Source organism: Triticum dicoccoides, chromosome 2A (genome assembly GCF_002162155.2).
Source record: "Triticum dicoccoides isolate Atlit2015 ecotype Zavitan chromosome 2A, WEW_v2.0, whole genome shotgun sequence".
Taxonomy (NCBI): domain Eukaryota; kingdom Viridiplantae; phylum Streptophyta; class Magnoliopsida; order Poales; family Poaceae; genus Triticum; species Triticum dicoccoides.
The window spans coordinates 557,461,417-557,482,622 of NC_041382.1; the positions used below are offsets into that span (position 1 = coordinate 557,461,417).

The following is a 21,206-nucleotide window of genomic DNA, read 5'->3' on the forward strand; positions in this document are numbered from 1 at the left end:
TTTGATGACCGAAGGTTGTTCGGAGTCCCGGATGAGATCACGGACATGACGAGGAGTCTCGAAATGGTCGAGACATAAAGATTGATATATTGAACCATGTTATTCAGACCCGGAAGTGTTCCGGATAGTTTTGGGTAAAAACGGAGTGCCGAAGGGGTTACCAGACCCCCCCCCCCCCGGGGGGGGGGGAGAACTAATGGGCCACCATGGACCTTGTTGGAAAGAGAGGAGGGCAGCGAGGGCAGGCCGCTCCACCCCCTTGCAGTCTGAATTGGACAAGGGAAGGGGGCGGCGCCCCCCTTTCCTACTCCCTCTCCCTCTCCTTCCTTCCCCTTCTCTTCCTTGTGGAGGAATCCTACTAGGATTGGTAATCCTAGTATGACTCCCTCTCCTTGGGCGCGCCCCTAGGGCCGGCCGGCCTCCCCCTCCCTCCTTTATATACGGGGGAAGGGGGCACCCTAGAACACACAAGTTGATCTTTTAGCCGTGTGCGGTGCCCTCCTCCACAGTTACACACCTCGGTCATATCGTCGTAGTGCTTAGGCAAAGGCCTGCGCCAGTAACTCCATTATCACCATTGCCACACCGTCGTGCCGACGGAACTCTCTCTCGGCCTCAGCTGGATCAAGAGTACGAGGGACGTCACCGAGCTGAACGTGTGCTGATCGCGGATGTGCCATACGTTCGGTACTTGGATTGGTTGGATCACGAAGACGTTCGACTACATCAACAGCGTTATTAAACGCTTTCTCTTTCGGTCTGCGAGGGTACGTGGACACACTCTTCCCGCTCGTTGCTATGCTTCTCCTAGATAGATCTTGCGTGATCGTAGGCAATTTTTTTGAAATACTATGTTCCCCAACATATCTCCTGATGGCAACAGATAGCAGAGCTTCGTGTCGCTCGCTCTTAACGGAGAACCAACGGGCATGACCGAATCCCACCCGGTCCAGCAATCTCCAGGCATAACACGCCCATGGGAGTTCGCCGGCGGAGCCTTCCGAAACCCGCCACTCTGGCCAGATCGGGAAGGACAGACGTCAGGCAAATCTTCGTCTTGGCGCAAGAGGAACCCTAGGACCGTCGCCTTTATTCGAGCACACCGGCAAGCCCCCACATCGTCGGTCAGAGCAGCATCGGAGAAGGCAGCCGTAACGCATGACCACGCTGCGTACCACCCGCCCTGAAGACGTCGCTCCGGCTTCAGGCCACGATACAAGCATCACCGCGTGGATCAGCGGAGCAACGCCAGCCCCGCACTCGAGAACGGCGACCGAGGGGTCCCACCGCCGCCGTGCCGCCAGGGCTTTGCCCGGCGGCGCCTCCGGCGGCGGCGAGATGAGAAGGAGGCGCGGGGTGGCTTGCTCGAGCCCGCAGGGGCGCCCCGGTGCGGCCGCATGGGAGCGGGACCGGGAGAGGAGGAGGGCCCGACTCGAGCTCCTCGGCGGGGGAAGAGCCCACACTATACCATCAAAAGAGTAACGCAAAAAACACTAAAATAAATCTAGAAAAATGCCCACCTATCAAATCTAGAACTTGAACCGGATGGACCAGCTCCACTATAAGAAACTTAGGCATTTAATTATGCCCGGTTCACTATATTTTGATATTTTAGTGAAAAACATTTGTGAAAACAAAATACACGGAAGGGAGTATAAACCACCACGCCTAATTTTACTTCTTGAACATCAGTACAGACACAAGTGTTTATATATATGCGCACACCCTCACCTCTATGGATACATACACGCATTCTGTATTCTTACGAGCACCTTCAAGAAACTGAGCCAGCATTTCATCTTGAGATTTTATAAGTCATTTTAGCCGCCTCGTAGGTGACGGAAACGTCTCTTTTCACTGAACACGCGTCGTCGGAAATTCTAAAATAAATTCAGAATAAATGCGAGTACTGATGGGCTGAGATACCACTGTTCACCTAATCATTCAACCACAGATTGATTGGCCACGCCTAACTTTACCGAAACACGCTAAAAGAAGAAGAAAAAGTCCCCGTAAAAAAAAGAAGAAAAAAAGAGCGAAAGTGCAAAGGAGGAGAAATCCAGCCAGCTAACACCTGCCCGGCGGCTCGTCCCCCGTGCTCCATTCCCGTTCCGATCAGACAACTCCCCGGGCAAGGTTCCTCGGAAATAAATAAATTGAAACAGCCTCGGTCGTCCGTCCCCACCCCACCGGTCCCTCAACCAAGACCGGAAATCCTCCCCGCGGCGTCGTCGGGGGCAGCGCCGCCCAGATCCTCCGGCCATGTACGGGCTCCTGTCCAAGCTCCGGAGCCTGGACGCGTACCCCAAGGTGAACGAGGACTTCTACAGCCGCACCCTCTCCGGCGGCGCCATCACGCTCGCCTCCTCCTTCATCATGCTCCTCCTCTTCGTCTCCGAGCTCCGTACGCACCTCCCTCGCTCGGATCTCAGATTCTCAGTACACTCCTGCGGCCTCCGTACGATTTAACCGTGTGAATTTCTGATTCGGGTTTTGCCTGATTTAGTGCGCTAGCAAAGCAGTCGCCCATTGTTGCATTTGGTTTTGCCCGCTTGTGCCGAGATCTCGTGGTCTGTTTAGATAATTTGTGGTGTACTATCAGATAGACGGACTTACTGCGTTCATTTGGTTTGTGAGACTGGAATTGAGCCCTTAGTTCTCCTCCCAAATGTGTTATTGTGATGGTTTTGCAACAAAGTCTAGCTTGGCCTGTTCCTTGTTTTTTGTTCGTGCGTACATCATTGGTGGTCTACTTGTTTCATTCTGATGCATCTACTGAACAGTTGTACAGTTTCGGAGATTCTGGTGTTACTTTTGTGCTGTGCTTGGTTAATCATGTTGTCGTTTAATTCTACTGTATCTAGTGAACTTTGAAACCTTGCACAGCATGGAGAATCTAGTGTTACTTTTTTTGTCATTCGTGGTTAATCAGGTGTGGAAAACAGTGTGCCACTTAGGTGATAAGCCGATGATATGTTTACTTTAACCTAGGGACTCTAGTGACCTGGAAGAACAGTTTTGCATACATAAGCCTCAGAGCACAGAAATTCGATAGTAGAAATCAGCTTTACTTCTGCTCTGGTATACCTATATAGGCTAAAGTAGGAGTCATGTTGATCAGAGTTAGACTATCTTCATAATGGTCATGTGTGACAAAGACCATTTAGAGCATCTACAACCACAGTTGCCTAATATGAGGCTCTATACGCCCACGGACGTGTCCGGACGCGCCCGCTGGCACTGACCGGGCAGTCCCTGTTTCCCCCTGTCCACAATCGCAGTCCCCATATCCGAATACCCAATTCCATACAATGCATGCAACAACGTAAACAACGTAGATGAACATCACAATAGATTGAACGAGAGATGTAGATAGATTCGGGCATAGTTCATCGGACACTCCATCAGACACAAAAGACATAGTTTGCCCGATTTTACTAGATACAAAATATTCATATAGCTAGCTAGACGACGAGGAGAGGCAGAGATCACCATTTCGGGTCCTTGCGGTCATCGGCGCAGCGGTCCATCTCCTCCGTGTACTCGTCCGCGACGGGAGGATCATCGACGTCGCCCGTGCTAGTGGTGCCGCTCTTCGACGCCGACGAGATGTAGCTGGAGAGGCGGCTGATGGCGCGGGCTTGCTCCTTTGCGTTGCGGGCCGCCTTGGCCATGGCGGTCTCTTTCTCCCTCGCGAGGCGCTCCGAAGCTTCGAGCCCGAGCCGGAGCGCCTTCGCATTTTTGCGCCGGAGGCGCCTAGCGTCCAACTCCGCCGTGGTCAGCAAAGGGCACATGACCTCGCGGAGGAGCGCCTCCTCCGAGTTGATGGGGACGGAACGGGCGCCTTGGCGGGAAGAGCCGGCCTCTGCCGCGGCCCGCTGCCGCTCGCTGTGGGTGGCCTTGGCCTCCGACTCCGGCATCCGCATCCGCACAGGAGCCGTGGGCACGAGCACCAAATGCTGCCCGGGGCAGAGCTGGCGCAGGAGGGGAAGGGGAGGGGGCCACCCTACTCTGGATCTGGAGCAGGACGGGCATGCGCGGGGCGGGCGAGGAGGAGCATTGCGGCGGCGGGGCCCGGAGGAGCTGGCAGCGGACGCGACGGAGTTCGAGCTCCCTCTGGTGTCTAGCCCGGGCGTTTGGGGGCGGCTTTGAGGGCTCCGGTTGTAGATGCTCTTAATTATTAGTACACTAAGTTTACCTGTAAAATTATTCGAGGAGGAAAATAAAGAGCTGCTTGATCTTAGTGTTTCAAATTTTACATGAATACCATGTGAATATGCACATGTCTTAGGTTGCTTCTGTATTTTACTTCATGAAATGTCCAGGAATCGGAAGATTAGGAGAATTAATGTTAACCTAAACTATGCTCTGTTAAGTATTCTATTACCATTCATTAATCATCTTATATTCAACAGTTGATGTTTCACCATGCAGGATTGTATCTTCATGCAGTTACAGAGACAACACTAAGGGTTGATACCTCAAGAGGAGAAAAACTTCGCATAAATGTAATAGCTGTTTCTTTTTCTTACTTCACCAATTACTAACAACCGCCCCGTTCCTAATTTTCTTTAATTTGACCTGCCAACCGTTTTTTCTTTTTCTTGCATATCATTTCCCCACACCGAGCCTTCTCTTTCAAGAATTAGTATCTTGTATGAATGTATGATAATTGTTAACCAATGATATATACTGCTTTCTGTTCAGACACTTGCTAACATCTACCTTTGGTCTGATGCTACAAAATGCAGTTTGATATCACCTTTCCAGCCCTTCAGTGTTCTATAATTAGTGTTGATGTGATGGACATCAGTGGACAAGAGCACCTTGATGTGGTATGTATTTTTGTATTGTTATTGTTGCTACCTGTGCTGCTTCAGATGTTTCTGTCTCACTATATTGCATATTCTTTATTTCTTTTTACCCAGTACAAGTTATGGTTGATCTATCTGGCTGCTAGGTTGTAGTAACTAGCTTGTTTCACTATAATGCTCTATGTAGAAACATGATGTATTCAAGCAGCGAATCGATGCACACGGCAAAGTTATTGCAACTAAGCAAGATGCAGTTGGTGGGATGAAGGTCAGTGACTCATTTTTTCTATTAAACCTTACACTTATAACTTCTACTATAATATAGTGTTCTTTATTCCAAAGTTACATTCTTCTAAATAATCATACACCTCAACTATTAAGAATGCATTTGTGGCCATGGAAATGGCCTAAATCCATTTCATAAAGGCTATGAGGATTTTTTCTGCACGTATTATCTGAACTGTTACCTGACATGCATATGTATTGTTGAGTAAATTACCAGCTAGGTGGCGTATTGTTCAATTCCTGATACATTTTATTAGACCTGAAGACTCATGTTTTCTTTTTATTGTTGACCTTTTATAGGTGGAAAAACCTTTACAACATCATGGTGGAAGGCTTGAACACAATGAGACCTATTGTGGCTCATGTTATGGTGCACAAGAAGTATGCTCATTTGTTATTATACATAGTATTTCGTTCCTTACCCGTAATATGCAAAAACTTATGGACTTCTCTTGGACTTGCAGCAATTTTTTAATAATCTATTGTTCACTATTTTATTCTCATTACCTTTCAGAAACTGCTACATGAACTTCTTTGTTGTTGATAAGTTTTGAAATATTCAATTGTCGGCTGATTCCAACTTTTTTTTAGTCATGTTTACGTTAAAATGTTCCATTTGAAATTCTGGATGTGAATTAGCCACCACTAGTTCCAGTCTTATGAGTTATAGAGCAAAAGGCACACCTGATAACTACATCATGGTTATGCACAAGTCGTACTTGTTAAGGAGCAAAAGGCACACCTGACAGCTACATCTGGAGTTATTCACATATATTTGTGTGGCTTGGATCAGGCTCAGATCATTTTTTGTTTTCTAACCATACTGTTCAATTGTTCTCATTAGCAGTGTTCTTCATGTTGCTTACTGTACTATTAATTCCATATCTTTCTGGCAATCTATTGTGTTTCTCCATTACATCGATGCTGCTTGAGAGTGTAATTTCTATGTTTCAACTCACTTATGTAATACTAATACCTAATGTCAACTAGTGCCGCTCAAAGAATTTTCAGCTTCTCTTCTATTTGGTTGTTGTTGTTGTTGTTGTGTTCTACTCAGATGAATAGGCTGTTAAGTAGTGCTCCCACAATGCTACCTGCATTCAACGCATTTGCTATTCTGGTATGCACTTTAACTGAATATATTACTTGAATGCAGTCTCCCGAACAATGTTGTAACTCATGTGAAGATGTCCGTGAAGCATACAGAAAAAAAGGTTGGGGCGTATCAAATCCAGATTCGATCGATCAGGTACACCAATGAATTTTGGGCTACGCATATAACATATGATACCCTTCATGTAACTTGTGTGTTTCCTTCACCTTCAAGGAAATTTAATTTGTATGGTGTGCACTGTTCTGTAGTGCAAAAGCGAGGGCTTCCTTCAAACAATAAAAGATGAAGAAGGTGAAGGATGCAACATTTATGGCATTCTGGAAATTAACAAGGTTGCTGGGAATTTCCACTTTGCTCCAGGGAAAAGCTTTCAGCAGTCAAATGTTCATGTTCACGATCTGCTTCCATTCCAAAAGGATAGCTTCAATGTAATTTGTAAATATTTCTTTGTACTTGACATACTGAGGTTTTTCTTGCCAATATTCTTGCTTTAAATATCCAAACTTATCCTTTTATCCTTTACAATGCCAGCTCAGCCATAAGATAAATAAGTTGAGTTTTGGAGAACCCTTTCCTGGTGTGATCAATCCTCTTGACGGGTAAATTCTGTTTTGTTTGTAATGTTGTTGATTTCCTCATATCCTTTTGTGTGTTTGAGAAAAAAATATGTGATGATTTGACGTTTCATACTTCGCCAATGTGTAGGGCGCAATGGATCCAGCATTCATCATATGGAATGGCTCAATACTTTGTTAAGGTTTGTCTTCTCGGTCCTTGCAAAGCTAGCTCAACTTGCTAATTTCATTTCTAATTTGCCCCTGATTTTGTTAGATCCTTGTTCAGTTATTCCTGGTACTTCCAACATGATTGTAGTTCGAACACATGATTATAATATTATCATGCTCTACTTTTGCCCTCTTGTTTTCCAGGTTGTTCCCACTGTATACTCTCACCTAAATGAGCAAATTATTCTCTCCAATCAGGTATCTTGTGACTTTCTCCCTTGTGTGCACAAGCGTAATAACTTATGTGGGTGCATTTATATTATTAGCATTTCTCAAGATGCTGTTATTCTTTGCTGTAGTTTTCTGTGACAGAACATTCCAGAAGTGGTGATAGTGGTCGGGTACAAGCTCTTCCTGGCGTGTTTTTCTTTTATGACCTTTCACCAATTAAGGTACCATCTTGAAGTACTTGAATTTGGCTTGACTATACTCCATTCTGTTGTTTTCCATTAGTTCAGTCATCTGTTACGACATTCACTGATTGTCTTTATTATTCAGATGACAGGGGGATTTTTTTTTCCTCGAGACCTTTAGTCATGCATTTTATATTGATATTTTTGCAAGGCATCAGTCAGTATATTTGTATAACTTTAGCATACATGCCTTTAACAGGTCACGTTCACGGAGCGCCATGTGTCATTCTTACACTTCTTAACTAATGTATGCGCTATTGTTGGAGGTAATATTTCCCTTGGTGCCTTTTTTCTTTAAACTAATTAGCTATTTCTGTTGAATCATGCCTTTTATGTTCATATGTTTACTGAACTGTTATGCTTCAGTTGAACATTTAATTAAGGCCATTCCTGATTCATGAGTAAAATATGACCCCTTTGCTAGCCATGTCCTGGACTTGGAAAACTATGAACTCAATCAATATGGCCAACATCCTTTCAGCAGTTCAACCAATGACCAAAGGCACATGTCCTCTTGTTTTACAGGCGTGTTCACTGTTTCTGGAATCATAGATTCGTTTGTCTACCATGGCCAGAGGGCAATCACTAAGAAGAGGGAACTCGGCAAATTCACCTGAGTTTTCAATCAAGCCTTCCTATTGCTGCAGAACCTCCTTTTGAACGACTCTAGTCTATAGCTGCAGTAGAAAGCGAGTCTTCTCTGAGTCCGAAAAGTGTACAACTGAACCAACAGGTCGGTATCTTTGTCACAACTTGTGCTCTGGAACTCCTGGTGCTCTGCCTGCTTACCTCCGGCTGAAGCTGCCAGCATACAAAATGGCTCCTCTGGTGTACTGTGATGTTGGTATATCGCTCAGGCAAATGGAACATTTCAGAGGTGCTCAATTTTTGTACACTTAACTTAAGTCCACAAGGACAAAGGTTTTGTCGTTCTAAACTGCTAGTTTTTGCATCTTTGTAAATCCGTGTAAGCGGGCTGTAGACTGTACAATACTCATGACAGGTTTTATTTTTCTTAGACATTTTGTAGCTCTTACAGGCCAGGTCAAAAAAAAAACCCCGTAAAGACCATTTGAAGGAAACTAAGTTCAATTTGTCAGGGTGTTTTTTGTAACTTCTCTTCCTGGTAACCTTTTGAAGGTATTGCTATCGTAAGAAGAAAAAAGTATAGATAACCCACAGAAGTATCCTGTTTGGATCACATAACCCCCCAATGTTTAAAACCGAGTTCTTAATCCCCTGAACTATTTTAAACCGGACATATCACCCCCTGGCACCCACTTAAGTGGTTTGGGAAGGTGGTTTTGCATATGTGGCGCCTGGGCTGGGCCCATTGACCGGCCACGTCGGACTGGGCCTGCTGGGTGTGGTCTAAACGACGCCCTCGAGCAGGTTCGACCCAGACCCAGCCTCTTCGCCTCCCAATGGACTTAGTGTGAGCTTTGTAATTTTTCAGCAGTGTACTACAGCAATATAATTTCAGAGCAAATTGTTGATCATTATACTGTTCTGTATGCAATGCTATGTAAAAGAAGGAAACTTTTGACAGCAAATATTTTATCACTGTACTGTTCTGTATGGAATAGTGTGTTGCAAGATATTTTATCAGAAGTGTACAAATTATTGGCATCAAATTCAGAAATAGATAGCAAATTTCCATAGCATTGAAGATCTTAAATTCACACAATAAGTTCCATGGCATACTCAGGTTCAACCTGATAAAAGCTACAGGTCTTTGACATGCAAAACTCCACAAACAATACTTAATTGTCAAGGAATTTGATGTTTCACATCAAATAAAAGCACACACTTCTATCTGGTGTTACACATCAACTACGTGACATTGAAAAACAATCTGGGCATTCACTTTTTCCCAATGAGAAGCCATTCCAGCCTGTTATTTCTTGGCACTTGCATCTGCTGTGAGCTTGAAGAAGCCCTGTTGTGACTCCTACTGTGGCTTCCCCTTGGAACTGGTTGAGAAGATGCAGTAGGCATTGCAGTTTGACTTGCGGCTGATTGTTTCTTTCTTGTTGGATTAGATGCTGCTTGAGAAGATGGTCTTGCTGAAGTAGATGTTGGTTGCTTCTTTGTCCTCTTCCCTAGGTGTGCCACCTGAAACAAAATGATCAGTACTGATTTTCAGAGAGAACATATATCACATTAAAATTTAGAGATAACGGTTACCTGTTGTGTGTTTTTTTCTAAATCTTTTTGCTGCTTTCTCCTTGCTCTTTTTGCTGCTCTTGTGTAGCTAGCATTTTGTTTCTTACCTCTGTTTGGATTCTGCTCACAGGTTCTCTTGTTATGAGTAAAACTCCCACACATAGAACAAGCAATTTTAATGCCTTTCTTCGAAAGCTTGTTCCCCTGAGGTTTCTCACCTTCTTCTCTTCTTCCTTTTGTCTTCTTTCTTCCTGGCATTACCCTATAAGGAGGTGGATGAGGTTTTGGCATGTCAGCAACTGGCCAACTCTCTTTTCCCTCCACTGGTTGCAGGACATGATCATATATCTTGTTGTACTCAGAGATCTTGTAGCATGGGGCAATGTAATCATCTATCACTCCCAGCAGGCCCAGTCCGACGTGGCCGGTCGATGGGCCCAGCCCAGGCGCCACATATGCAAAACCACCTTCCCAAACCACTTAAGTGGGTGCCACGGGGTGATATGTCTGGTTTAGAAAAGTTCAGGGGATGGATTAAGAACTCGGTTTTAAACATTGGGGGGTTATGTGATCCAAACGGGATACTTCTGGGGGTTATCTATACTTTTTTCTCGCAAGAATGTTGATTTAGTCGTAGGTGCTTATCGCCATGTTTTGTAGTCATGGTTTTGTTGACAGATGACACTGGTTACTCCACGTGTTCTACCATGACTAGCATAATGCTCGTGCATTGCAGTGAAGCCAACTAAAGGTGAGAAGTTAGGCCAGTGGCTTAGTAGATCGTGGCTTAGTAGATCATCAACGTACATTGGTGTCTTGCTACTGTTATGTTCTTCATAGTTAAAAGAGAACGAAATGAGGAGAAGCGGTTTGCACGCGGCATGTGTTGGAGAATTTTAAGTGGCCGTGTAAGAAAAGTTATTGGGTAGAGAAACTAAAGCCAAGAGCATGGTCTTAACTCTGTATTCGCTATTTGTGTCTTTTCAAAAGTGCTGGTCTCACATGTAAGTATGGAAGTGATAGTGATTTTGTTTTAGGTCCACATGTAAGTAAAATTATATTTGTTTATCTATGTCTCTTTTTCCAACAACAACAACAACAACAAAGCCTTTAGTCCCAAACAAGTTGGGGCAGGTTAGAGATGAAACCCATAAGATCTCGCAACCAACTCATGGCTCTGGCACATGGATAGCAAGCTTCCACGCACCCCTGTCCATAGCTAGCTCTTTGGTGATACTCCAATCCTTCAGGTTTCTCTTAACGGACGCCTCCCATGTCAAATTCGGTCTACCCCGCCCTCTCTTGACATTTTCCGCACGTTTTAGCCGTCCGCTATGCACTGGAGCTTCTGGAGGCCTACGCTGAATATGCCCAAACCATCTCAGATGATGTTGGATAAGCTTCTCTTCAATTGGTGCTACCCCAACTTTATCTCGTATATCATCATTCCGGACTCTATCCTTCCTCGTGTGGGCACACATCCATCTCAACATACGCATCTCCGCCACACCTAACTGTTGAACATGTTGCCTTTTAGTCAGCCAACACTCAGCGCCATACAACATTGCGGGTCGAACCGCCGTCCTGTAGAACCTGCCTTTTAGCTTTTGTGGCACTCTCTTGTCATAGAGAATGCCAGAAGCTTGGCGCCACTTCATCCATCCGGCTTTGATTCGATGGTTCACATCTTCATCAATACCCCCATCCTCCTGCAACATTGACCCCAAATACCGAAAGGTGTCCTTCCGAGGTACCACCTGGTCGTCAAGGCTAACCTCCTCCTCCTCCTCACACCTAGTAGTACTGAAACCGCACATCATGTACTCGGTTTTAGTTCTACTAAGCCTAAACCCTTTCGATTCCAAGGTTTGTCTCCATAACTCTAACTTCCTATTTACCCCCGTCTGACTATCGTCAACTAGCACCACATCATCCGCAAAGAGCATACACCATGGGATATCTTCCTTGTATATCCCTTGTGACCTTATCCATCACCAATGCAAAAAAGATAAGGGCTCAAAGCCGACCCCTGATGCAGTCCTATCTTAATCGGGAAGTCATCGGTGTCGACATCACTTGTTCGAACACTTGTCACAACATTATCGTACATGTCCTTGATGATGGTAATGTTCTTTGCTGTGACTTTGTGTTTCTCCAAGGCCCACCACATGACATTCCGCGGTATCTTATCATAGGCCTTCTTCAAGTCAATGAACACCACATGCAAGTCCTTCTTTTGCTCCCTATATCTCTCCATAAGTTGTCGTACCAAGAAAATGGCTTCCATGGTCGACCTCCCAGGCATGAAATCAAACTGATTTTTGGTCACACCTGTCATTCTTCTTAAGCGGTGCTCAATGACTCTCTCCCATAGCTTCATTGTATGGCTCATCGGCCTAATTCCACGGTAATTAGTACAACTCTGAACATCCCCCTTGTTCTTGAAGATTGGTACAAATATACTCCGTCTCCATTCTTCTGGCATCTTGTTTGCCCGAAAAATAAGGTTGAAAAGCTTGGTTAGCCATACTATCGCTATGTCCCCGAGACCTTTCCACACCTCAATGGGGATACAATCAGGGCCCATCGCCTTGCCTCCTTTCATCCTTTTTAAAGCCTCCTTGACCTTAGACTCTTGGATTCGCCGCACAAAACGCATGCTGGTCTCATCAAAGGAGTCGTCCAGTTCAATGGTAGAACTCTCATTCTCCCCATTGAATAGCTTGTTAAAGTACTCCCGCCATCTTTGCTTAATCTCCTCGTCCTTCACCAAGAGTTGGCCTACTCCGTCCTTGATGCATTTGACTTGGCCAATATCCCTCGTCTTCCTCTCTCGGATCTTGGCCATCTTATAGATGTCCCTTTCGCCTTCCTTCGTGCCTAACCGTTGGTAGAGGTCCTCATATGCCCGACCCCTTGCTTCACCAACAGCTCGCTTTGCAGCCTTCTTCGCCATCTTGTACTTCTCTATGTTGTCTGCACTCCTATCCAGGTATAGGCGTCTAAAGCAATATTTCTTCTCTTTAATTGCCTTATGGACATCATCATTCCACCACCAGGTATCCTTATCTTCGCTTCTCCTTCCCCTAGACACTCCAAACTCCTCCGAGGCAATCTTACGAATGCAAGTCGCCATCTTCATCCACACATTGTCCGCATCCCCTTGATACGTCTCCAACGTATCTATAATTTATGAAGTATTCATGCCAATATATTATCATTCTTGGATGTTTTACAATCATTTTATAGCAACTTTATATCATTTTTTGGGACTAACCTATTGACCTAGTGCCCAGTGCCAGTTGCTATTTTTTTGCTTGTTTTTTTACATCGCAGAAAATATTAAACGGAGTCCAAACACCACGAAACTTTTTGTGGATTTTTTATGGACCGAAAGACCCCCTGATGGGCCAAAGCAGCACCTGGGGGGTGCCCCGAGGGGGGCACAGCCCACCAGGGCCCCCTAGCACGCCCAGGTGGGTTGTGCCCACCTCGGTGGCCTCCTGCACCCCTTCTTTGCACTATAAATTCCCAAATATTCCGAAACCCTTCGGGGTTAACCTAGATCAGAAGTTCCGCCGCCGCAGGGCTCCGTAGCAACCGAACACCAATCTAGACCCGTTCCGGCACCCTGCCGGAGGGGGGAATCATCTTCGGTGGCCATCTTCATCATCCCGGCGGCCACCACGATGAGGAGGGAGTATTCCACCCTCAGGGCTGAGGGTTTGTACCAGTAGCTATGTGATTAATCTCTCTCTCGTGATCTATATCATGGGCTTTGTTAATATAGTCAGATCATATGATGTTTCTCCTGTCTATACCCTTGTTGTGATGAATTGAATCTTTACCCTTTGAAGTTTTGTCTGGTCGGATTGAATATTCAGATATGAGAACACATGATGTATGTCTTGCGGTATGAATACTTGAGGTGACAATGGGGTATCATATTGATTCACTTGATATGTGTTTTGGCATTCAACTCGTGGATTCCCACGATGACATTGGGGTAATCTATGCATAGGGGTTGATGCACGTTTTTATTATCTTTCTCCGATAAGAACTTTGGGGTCTCCTTGTAGTTCTTTGTGTTGGATTGAGTATTATGAATATGAGTTTGCTTTGGTGTTATTTTAGTACAAACTCTAGGATAGATCGAACGGAAAGAATAGCTTTGTTTTATTTACTATGAACTCTTGAATAGATCAAACGGAAAGAATAGCTTTGAGGTGGTTTCGTACCCTACAAACAATTTCTATCTTTTGTTCTCCGCTAATAGGAACTCGGGAGTGATTCTTTATTGCACTTTGAGGGATAATCATATGATCCAACTATGTTAGCACTGTTGAGAGATTTCAGTAGTGAAAGTACGGACCCTAGGCCTTGTTTTTAAGCATTGCAACACCGTTTTTGTGACCATTTACTATTTGTTACCTTGCTGTTTTTATTTATTCATATTATAAAAATATATTTCTACCATCCATATTACACTTTTATCACCATCTCTTCGCTGAACTAGTGCACCTATACAATTTTCCATTGTATTGGGTGTGTTGGGGACACAAGAGATTTCTTGTATTTGGTTGCAGGGTCGTTTGAGAGAGACCATATTCATCCTACACCTCTCACGGATTGATAAACCTTAGGTCATCCACTTGAGGGAAAATTGCTACTGTCCTACAAAACTCTGCGCTTGGAGGCCCAACACGTGTCTACAAGAATAAAGTTGCGTACTAGACATCAAGCTCTTTTCTGGCGCCGTTGTCGGGGAGGTGAGTGCTTGAAGGTATATCTTTAGATCTTGCAATTGAATCTTTTAGTTTCTTGTTTTATCACTAGTTTGTTTTATAAAATAAAACTACATAAAAATGGAATTTAGGTTGCATCATATTATTGATCATCTTTATAATATGTTTCTTGAAAATGATGGTTCGGAAAATTGTGCTCAATTGTTAGAAGAAGAAGTCAATAAAATGTTTGGACAAAATATTTGAATGATGAGCATGATTGCAATGTTGTTAGTATAAATTCTTTGAATATCCAAAATGCTAATGATGATTGCACAAGTCATGACAAAAATGTTTCTTATAAGCATGTCAATTTTTGCGGAGTGAATTGGGAATGCATTTGCACACCAAAAAGGGAAGATAGATTTTGTAAGAAGTATAAATATTTAGAAATGAAAAAGTTGCAAGAGAGGCTAGATGATTGTGCTGAAAGATGTAATTTTTTTCACCACCCTTGTGAACTTTGCAATGAATGTGGTCATTTAAATCTCCAATGCAAATTGTTTCATGATCAAATTGTGTCCAAAAATTGTGATAACTTGATTTCCCTTGAGCATCATAAAGAGCTTAGTCTTCTTTTGGGGTATGAAGAAATGAAACATATAACTAAGGGTTTTCCAAATCCCGAGAGATTTCTTGATTTTGATCTAGAGGAAATTTATATGTTTTGTGAAGTAAATTGCATTGAGAATCCTTATATTGCCAACTATCTAAAGACAAGAAAACAAATAGAATATGAAGAGAGTACTAATGAAAGGGAAAGTATTTCCCAATACCCTCATAGTGTTTATTATGATGAATCAGGTAACAAGGAGGAGCTTCTTATCCAATCAATCTCTTCAACAAGAAGCTTGAAAGAATTAATTAAACCCACACATGATGTGGTGAAGAAGAAGAAAAGAAGAAAGAATAAAGGTAAAAAGGTATCTCTCCCAAATAATGTTGCTCCTATCACTATTGTGCCTCATGAAAGTGAATCAAATATGTTGATGAAGGATGATGATATTGAGTATGATTTTGTGATACCTACTACTTGTTGTAACGATTATGATTGGGAAGACAACGATATCCCTTATGATTTTGAAAATCTTTTTAGCACTTTCTTGGAAGAATATGATAATAATGTTTTCTATACTATTGGTGCCATTCATGCTATTGATAAGAATGATTGTGATAATATGCAAAACCACAAGCTTGGGGATGCTATGTTTAATGAGTATGATATGTTTGAAGATTTATTTGCTGGAAATAATGCGTGTCCTAAGCTTGGGTATGCTTTGCTTAATGAATAGTATCCTTTGATTCCTTCTACTTTCGATAAGAAAATTTATTATGATGATAGCATGGCTCCTATTTATGATGATTACATTGATGAAAGTGGGTTTGGAAGAGTGTCAACTCTAGGTAGTAGTGATCCCACTATTTGGAGGGTGTTGAATCTTATTACAATATTGATGAAAGTGGATTTGGAGAGGTCGTGACTTCATATAGTGATACATTCACTATTTTGGAAGAGGTTTCAATTGACTATGACAATGAAGTTGCTATCTATGATGATTATTATGATGACATGTATGCCATAAAGAGTAATAAATCTTCTATGCTTGTGCATCATGAAAAGAGTGTTGTTTGTGATAGCTATATCGTTGAATCCATTCAAGATGTTTCTGAAAATTATTATGAGGAAGGACCTTATTCTCTTACATATCTCAGTAATATCAAGTTTCTTCTCCATGTGTTGATTGCTTTGAAGTTGCACTTGTTTTGCCTTCCTATGCTAGTTGATTCTTGTTCCCATAAGTTGTTTGCTCACAAAATCCCTATGCATATGATGTGGGTTAGACCTAAATGTGCTAGTCATATGCTTCATGATGCTCTCTTCATGTTTCAATTCTTTTCTTTCATGCGAGCATCATTGGAATCATCATGCCTAGCTTAAAAGGCCTAAAAGAAAATCGCTTGTTGGGAGACAACCCAACACTTTTACCCACTATTTTTGTGTGTTCACACGATTAAGCTACTGTAGTAATCATGTTTTATTGCTTTTGTTTCAACAAGTGCCAAGTAAGACCTTTGGGATGGCTTACGGTGGTAGTTGATTTGACCTTGCTGAAAAACAGAAACTTTTGCGCTTAGGAAAACAATTCTCATTTTTAACAGAAGTGTGATAAAATTCTGATTATTTTTGAAGAACATTAATAGATAAATTGCTCAGGTTGTCCTAATTTTTCAGAATTTTTGGTGTAGCATAAGTATGGTTGGAGTACAGATCATTACAGACTGTTTTGTTTTTGACAGATTTTGTTTTCAATGCATAGTTTGCTTGTTTTCTAGTTTCTATGGATTATATTGCTCAATATAAATTGTGGAAATGATATGATATAGTAGGCATTGTGTGAGAACAATTATGAATCTTGTCTTTGACAGTACCAAAAGTGAAATGGTTTACTCTTTATCATACTAACATATCTCACAAAGTTCCGTTAAGTTTTGTGTGATTGAAGTTTTCAAGTTTTGGGTGAGATATCAATATGAGGAGAATAAGGAGTGACAAGAACCTAAGCTTGTGCATGCCAAAGGCACCCCCAAGGAAATATTCAAGGAAGATCCAAGCAACTAAGCTTGGGGATGCCCCGGAAGGCATCCCCTCTTTTGTCTCCAACATTATCGGTAACCTCACTTGGAGCTATGTTTTCATTCGTCACATGATACGAGTTTTACTTGGAGCGTCAATTTATGTTGTTAGGATTTGCTTGCTGTTATTTAGAATAATTTTTTGCATATTTTATTTCAATAAAAGTGGCAATGATAGCCTTTGTCATGCTTATTTTGCAAGTATACATGTTGCTGTTGAAAACAGAAAGTTTATAGCTGTTGCAAAAATTCCCTAGAAAAATCAGAATGCGATAAAATGTTGAAACTCTTTGCAAAATGAGATATGATAAATTTTATACAGTGTGGTATATTTTCATAATTTTTGGAGTTGAATAAGTATTGATACTCTTGCATTCTTTACAGACTGTACTGTTTTGGCAGATTGCTGTTATGCTTGCATTGTTTGCATATGTTTGCTTGTTTAATGATTCTATTTGAAGATAGGAGTATTAAATATGCAGAGGAATTTAGTATGCAATGTTGAATAATAATTTTAGTGATTTTCTACAGTAGAGAATGATAAGGTTTTTGCATTAGTTTATACTAATTTATCTCACGAGTTCTTGTTGAGTTTTGTATGGATGAAGCTTTTGAGATTTAGGAAAACCATGACATGAGAAGAATTAAGGAGACACAAAAGCTCAAGCTTGGGGATGCCCAAGGCATCCCAGATAATATTCAAGAAGTCCCAAGTATCTAAGCTTGGGGATGCCCCGGTAGGCATCCCACCTTTTCTCTTCAACAATTATCGGTTAGTATCGGTTGAGCCTAAGTTTTTGCTTCTTCACATGAGTTGTGCTATCCTTGGAATGTCATTTTATTTTGTTTTGCTTGCTGTTTTAAATAAAATAGAGTCCTCAAATAATTTCCAGGGAGGCCAAGTAAGTGGCATTCACATCCCGTCAACGAAGCTCTTTTCTATGTCATTTACTCTTGTGCTTCACTTATATCCTATGAGTGAATTGTTGAATAAATTGAATGTCATGAAGTTGAAATCATATCATGCCTAGTGGTAGCTTCACATTGGGTTTAGAAAGTGAAATCTTTTAAGGCTTGACAATCACAATATTGGTCATACAAGCAATTCACGAATAATTAGTATAAGGAAGAGAACTTTCACATATAAATACACTATCATGGAAATCTTTTGTGATTGTGAGCCCCCATCAAAATATTATATGCCAAAATTGTTGACGTTGGAAAAGGAAGACAACTTAATGGTTTATGTTTGTTCATATTCACATAGAAGTTATACTGTCATAGATCCTTCAACATGTGGTGCTTCCCCCCATATTTGCTAGCCAAAAATTCCGCACCAAGCAGAGATACTACTTGTGCATCCAAAAACCCTGAAACCCAAATCTTATATTCAAGAGTCCACCATACGTACCTAAGGATTGAGCAAGATCCTTCAAGTAAGTTGTCATCGGTGCAATAAGGCAATAAAAATTGCTTCTAAAAGTGTAAGATCATTTAGTGTAAGAGAAAATTGAGCGTTGTACGAACTTGTGATGGTACAGTAATAAAAGCGACAGAATGCATAATAAAGGTTGCTATCACAAGGGGCAATATAACGTGACGTTCTTTTGCACTAAGGGATTGAGCATACAAATAAATAAGCGCATGACAACATCTGCTTCCCTCTGCGAAGGGCCTATCTTTTACTTTTATGTATTTACTTTTATGCAAGAGTCAAAGTTTTTCTCTCTATTCCTTTTTATTTTTCTCTTTTGGCAAGCATCATGTGGTGAGGAAAGATCTAGGCACATATGTATAGTTGAATATGGGTAGCATGAGTTATTATTGTTGACATCACCCTTAAGGTGAATACATTGGGAGGCAAAACAATAAGCCCCTATATTTCTATGTGTCCGGTTGAAACGTTTTGCTCATGTGTATGCAGTGAGTGTTAGCAATCATAGAAGACTATATGATGGTTGAGTATGTGGAGCTCTTACTTAAACTGTGTTGAATAAGTTGAATTGCAATTGCTTGGTGACTGAGAACATAGGTTGTTGGGTTTTAAGAGAATTCATTGTTTGAACCTTAACATGTGAATTGGTTGCTACTATAACATGAGCAGTTTTATAAGAAAGAATTGTTGTTATGATGCTAGGAAAAAGTGACTGAAATTACCATTGATCAAAATTGTGCACTTTCCTAGCATTCACACTTCATAATTATTTCTTTTGTCATTTACCTACTCGAGGACGAGTAGGAATTAAGCTTGGGGATGCTGATACATCTCCAACGTATCTATAATGTATGAAGTATTCATGCCAATATATTATCATTCTCGGATGTTTTACAATCATTTTATAGCAACTTTATATCATTTTTTGTGACTAACCTATTGACCCAGTGCCCAGTGCCAGTTGCTATTTTTTTGCTTGTTTTTTTACATCGTGGAAAATCAAAATTAAATGGAGTCTAAACACCGTGAAACTTTTTGTGGATTTTTATGGATCGGAAGACCCCCGATGGGCCAACGCAACACCTGGGGGTGCCCCGAGGGGGGCACAACCCACCAAGGTGCGCCAGCGCGCCATGGCGCCCCCAGGTGGGTTGTGCCCACCTCGGTGGCCTCCCGCACCCTTTCTTTGCACTATAAATTCCCAAATATTCCGAAACCCTTCGGGGTTAACCTAGATCAGAAGTTCCGCCGTCGCAGGATCTATACCTGTCGTGGAATTGTCATGGCAGATGTCCTCGCTGAAAGGACTTAGTCGTGAGGCCAACACATCTATGTGGTAGCTTGAGAGGGGTTAAGCGGGACGAGAGACGCGAGGTTTTACCCAGGTTCGGTCCCTCACGGTGGAGGTAAAAGCCTACATCCTGCTTCATTGATATTGATGATGATGATCACGACTACAAGGGTGCTTGAGGGAGTCCTGGATTAGGGGGTCTCCGGATAGCCGGACTATCTCCATTGGCCGGACTGTTAGACTACGAAGATACAAGATTGAAGACTTTGTCTCGTGTCCGGGTGGGACTCTACTTGGCGTGGAAGGCAAGCTAGGCAATACGGATATGGATATCTCCTCCTTTGTAACCGACCTTGTGTAACCCTAACCCTCTTCGGTGTCTATATAAACCGAAGGATTTTAGTCCGTAGGACAACAATCACAACATACAATCATACCGTAGGCTAGCTTCTAGGGTTTAGCCTCTCTGATCTCGTGGTAGATCTACTCTTGTACTACCCATTTCATCAATATTAATCAAGCAGGATGTAGGGTTTTACCTCCATCAAGAGGGCCCGAACCTGGGTAAAACATCGTGTCCCCTGCCTCCTGTTACCATTCGGCTTAGACGCACAGTTCGGGACCCCCTACCCGAGATCCGCCGGTTTTGACACCGACATTGGTGCTTTCATTGAGAGTTCCTCTGCGTCGTCGCCGTTAGGCTTGATGGCTCCTACTATCATTTATAGTGATGCGGTCCAGGGTGAGACTTTTCTCCCTGGACAGATCTTCGTATTCGGCGGCTTTGCACTGCGGGCTAATTCGCTTGGCCATCTAGAGCAGATTGAAAGCTATGCCCCTGGCCATCAGGTCAGATTTGGAAGTTTGAACTACACGACCGACATCCACGGAGACTTGATCTTCGACGGATTCGAGCCACAGCCGGGCGCGCCGCACTGTCGCGATGGGTATGACCTAGCTCTGTTGCCGAACAGTACCCCAGAGGCCGCGCCCGCATCAGCTCCGACCCTTAGTTCGAAGCCAACTGCGCCAATCGAGGACAGGTGGTTAGACACCACCTCAGGGGCTGCAGTCTCAACGGCGATCGAGCCAAACACCGATCATGGAATTCACCGCCGCGGATATCTTTCAGCACTCGCCCTTCGGCGACATTCTGAATTCACTAAGATCTCTCTCTTTGTCAGGAGAGCCCTGGTCGGATTATGGCCAACAGGATTGGGATGCGGACGGCGAAGAAATTCGACGCCCACCCACCACCCACTTCGTAGCCACTGTCGATGATTTAACCGACATGCTCGACTTCGACTCTGAAGACATCGACGGTATGGATGACGATGTAGGAGACGAACATGAACCAGCACCTATAGGGCACTGGAAAGCCACCTCATCATATGACATATACATGGTGGATACACCCAAAGAAGGCAATGGCGATGGGATAGCGGAGGATGACCCCTCCAAGAAGCGACCCAAACGCCAACGTCA

General features: G+C 42.9%; 1 protein-coding gene across 1 annotated transcript; it reads left to right on the forward strand.

Moving 5' to 3' along the window:
• Positions 1-2,095: 2,095 nt before the first annotated feature.
• LOC119355349 (endoplasmic reticulum-Golgi intermediate compartment protein 3-like) lies at positions 2,096-8,525 on the forward strand. The gene is made up of 13 exons (XM_037622139.1): positions 2,096-2,404; positions 4,435-4,508; positions 4,752-4,835; positions 5,002-5,082; positions 5,400-5,480; positions 6,256-6,348; positions 6,462-6,641; positions 6,745-6,812; positions 6,919-6,970; positions 7,143-7,196; positions 7,298-7,390; positions 7,611-7,677; positions 7,937-8,525. Exons 1-13 carry the CDS (start codon positions 2,263-2,265, stop codon positions 8,026-8,028), a joined length of 1,161 nt encoding a protein of 386 aa, XP_037478036.1. The 5' UTR covers positions 2,096-2,262; the 3' UTR covers positions 8,029-8,525.
• The last annotated feature ends 12,681 nt before the right edge of the window (positions 8,526-21,206 follow it).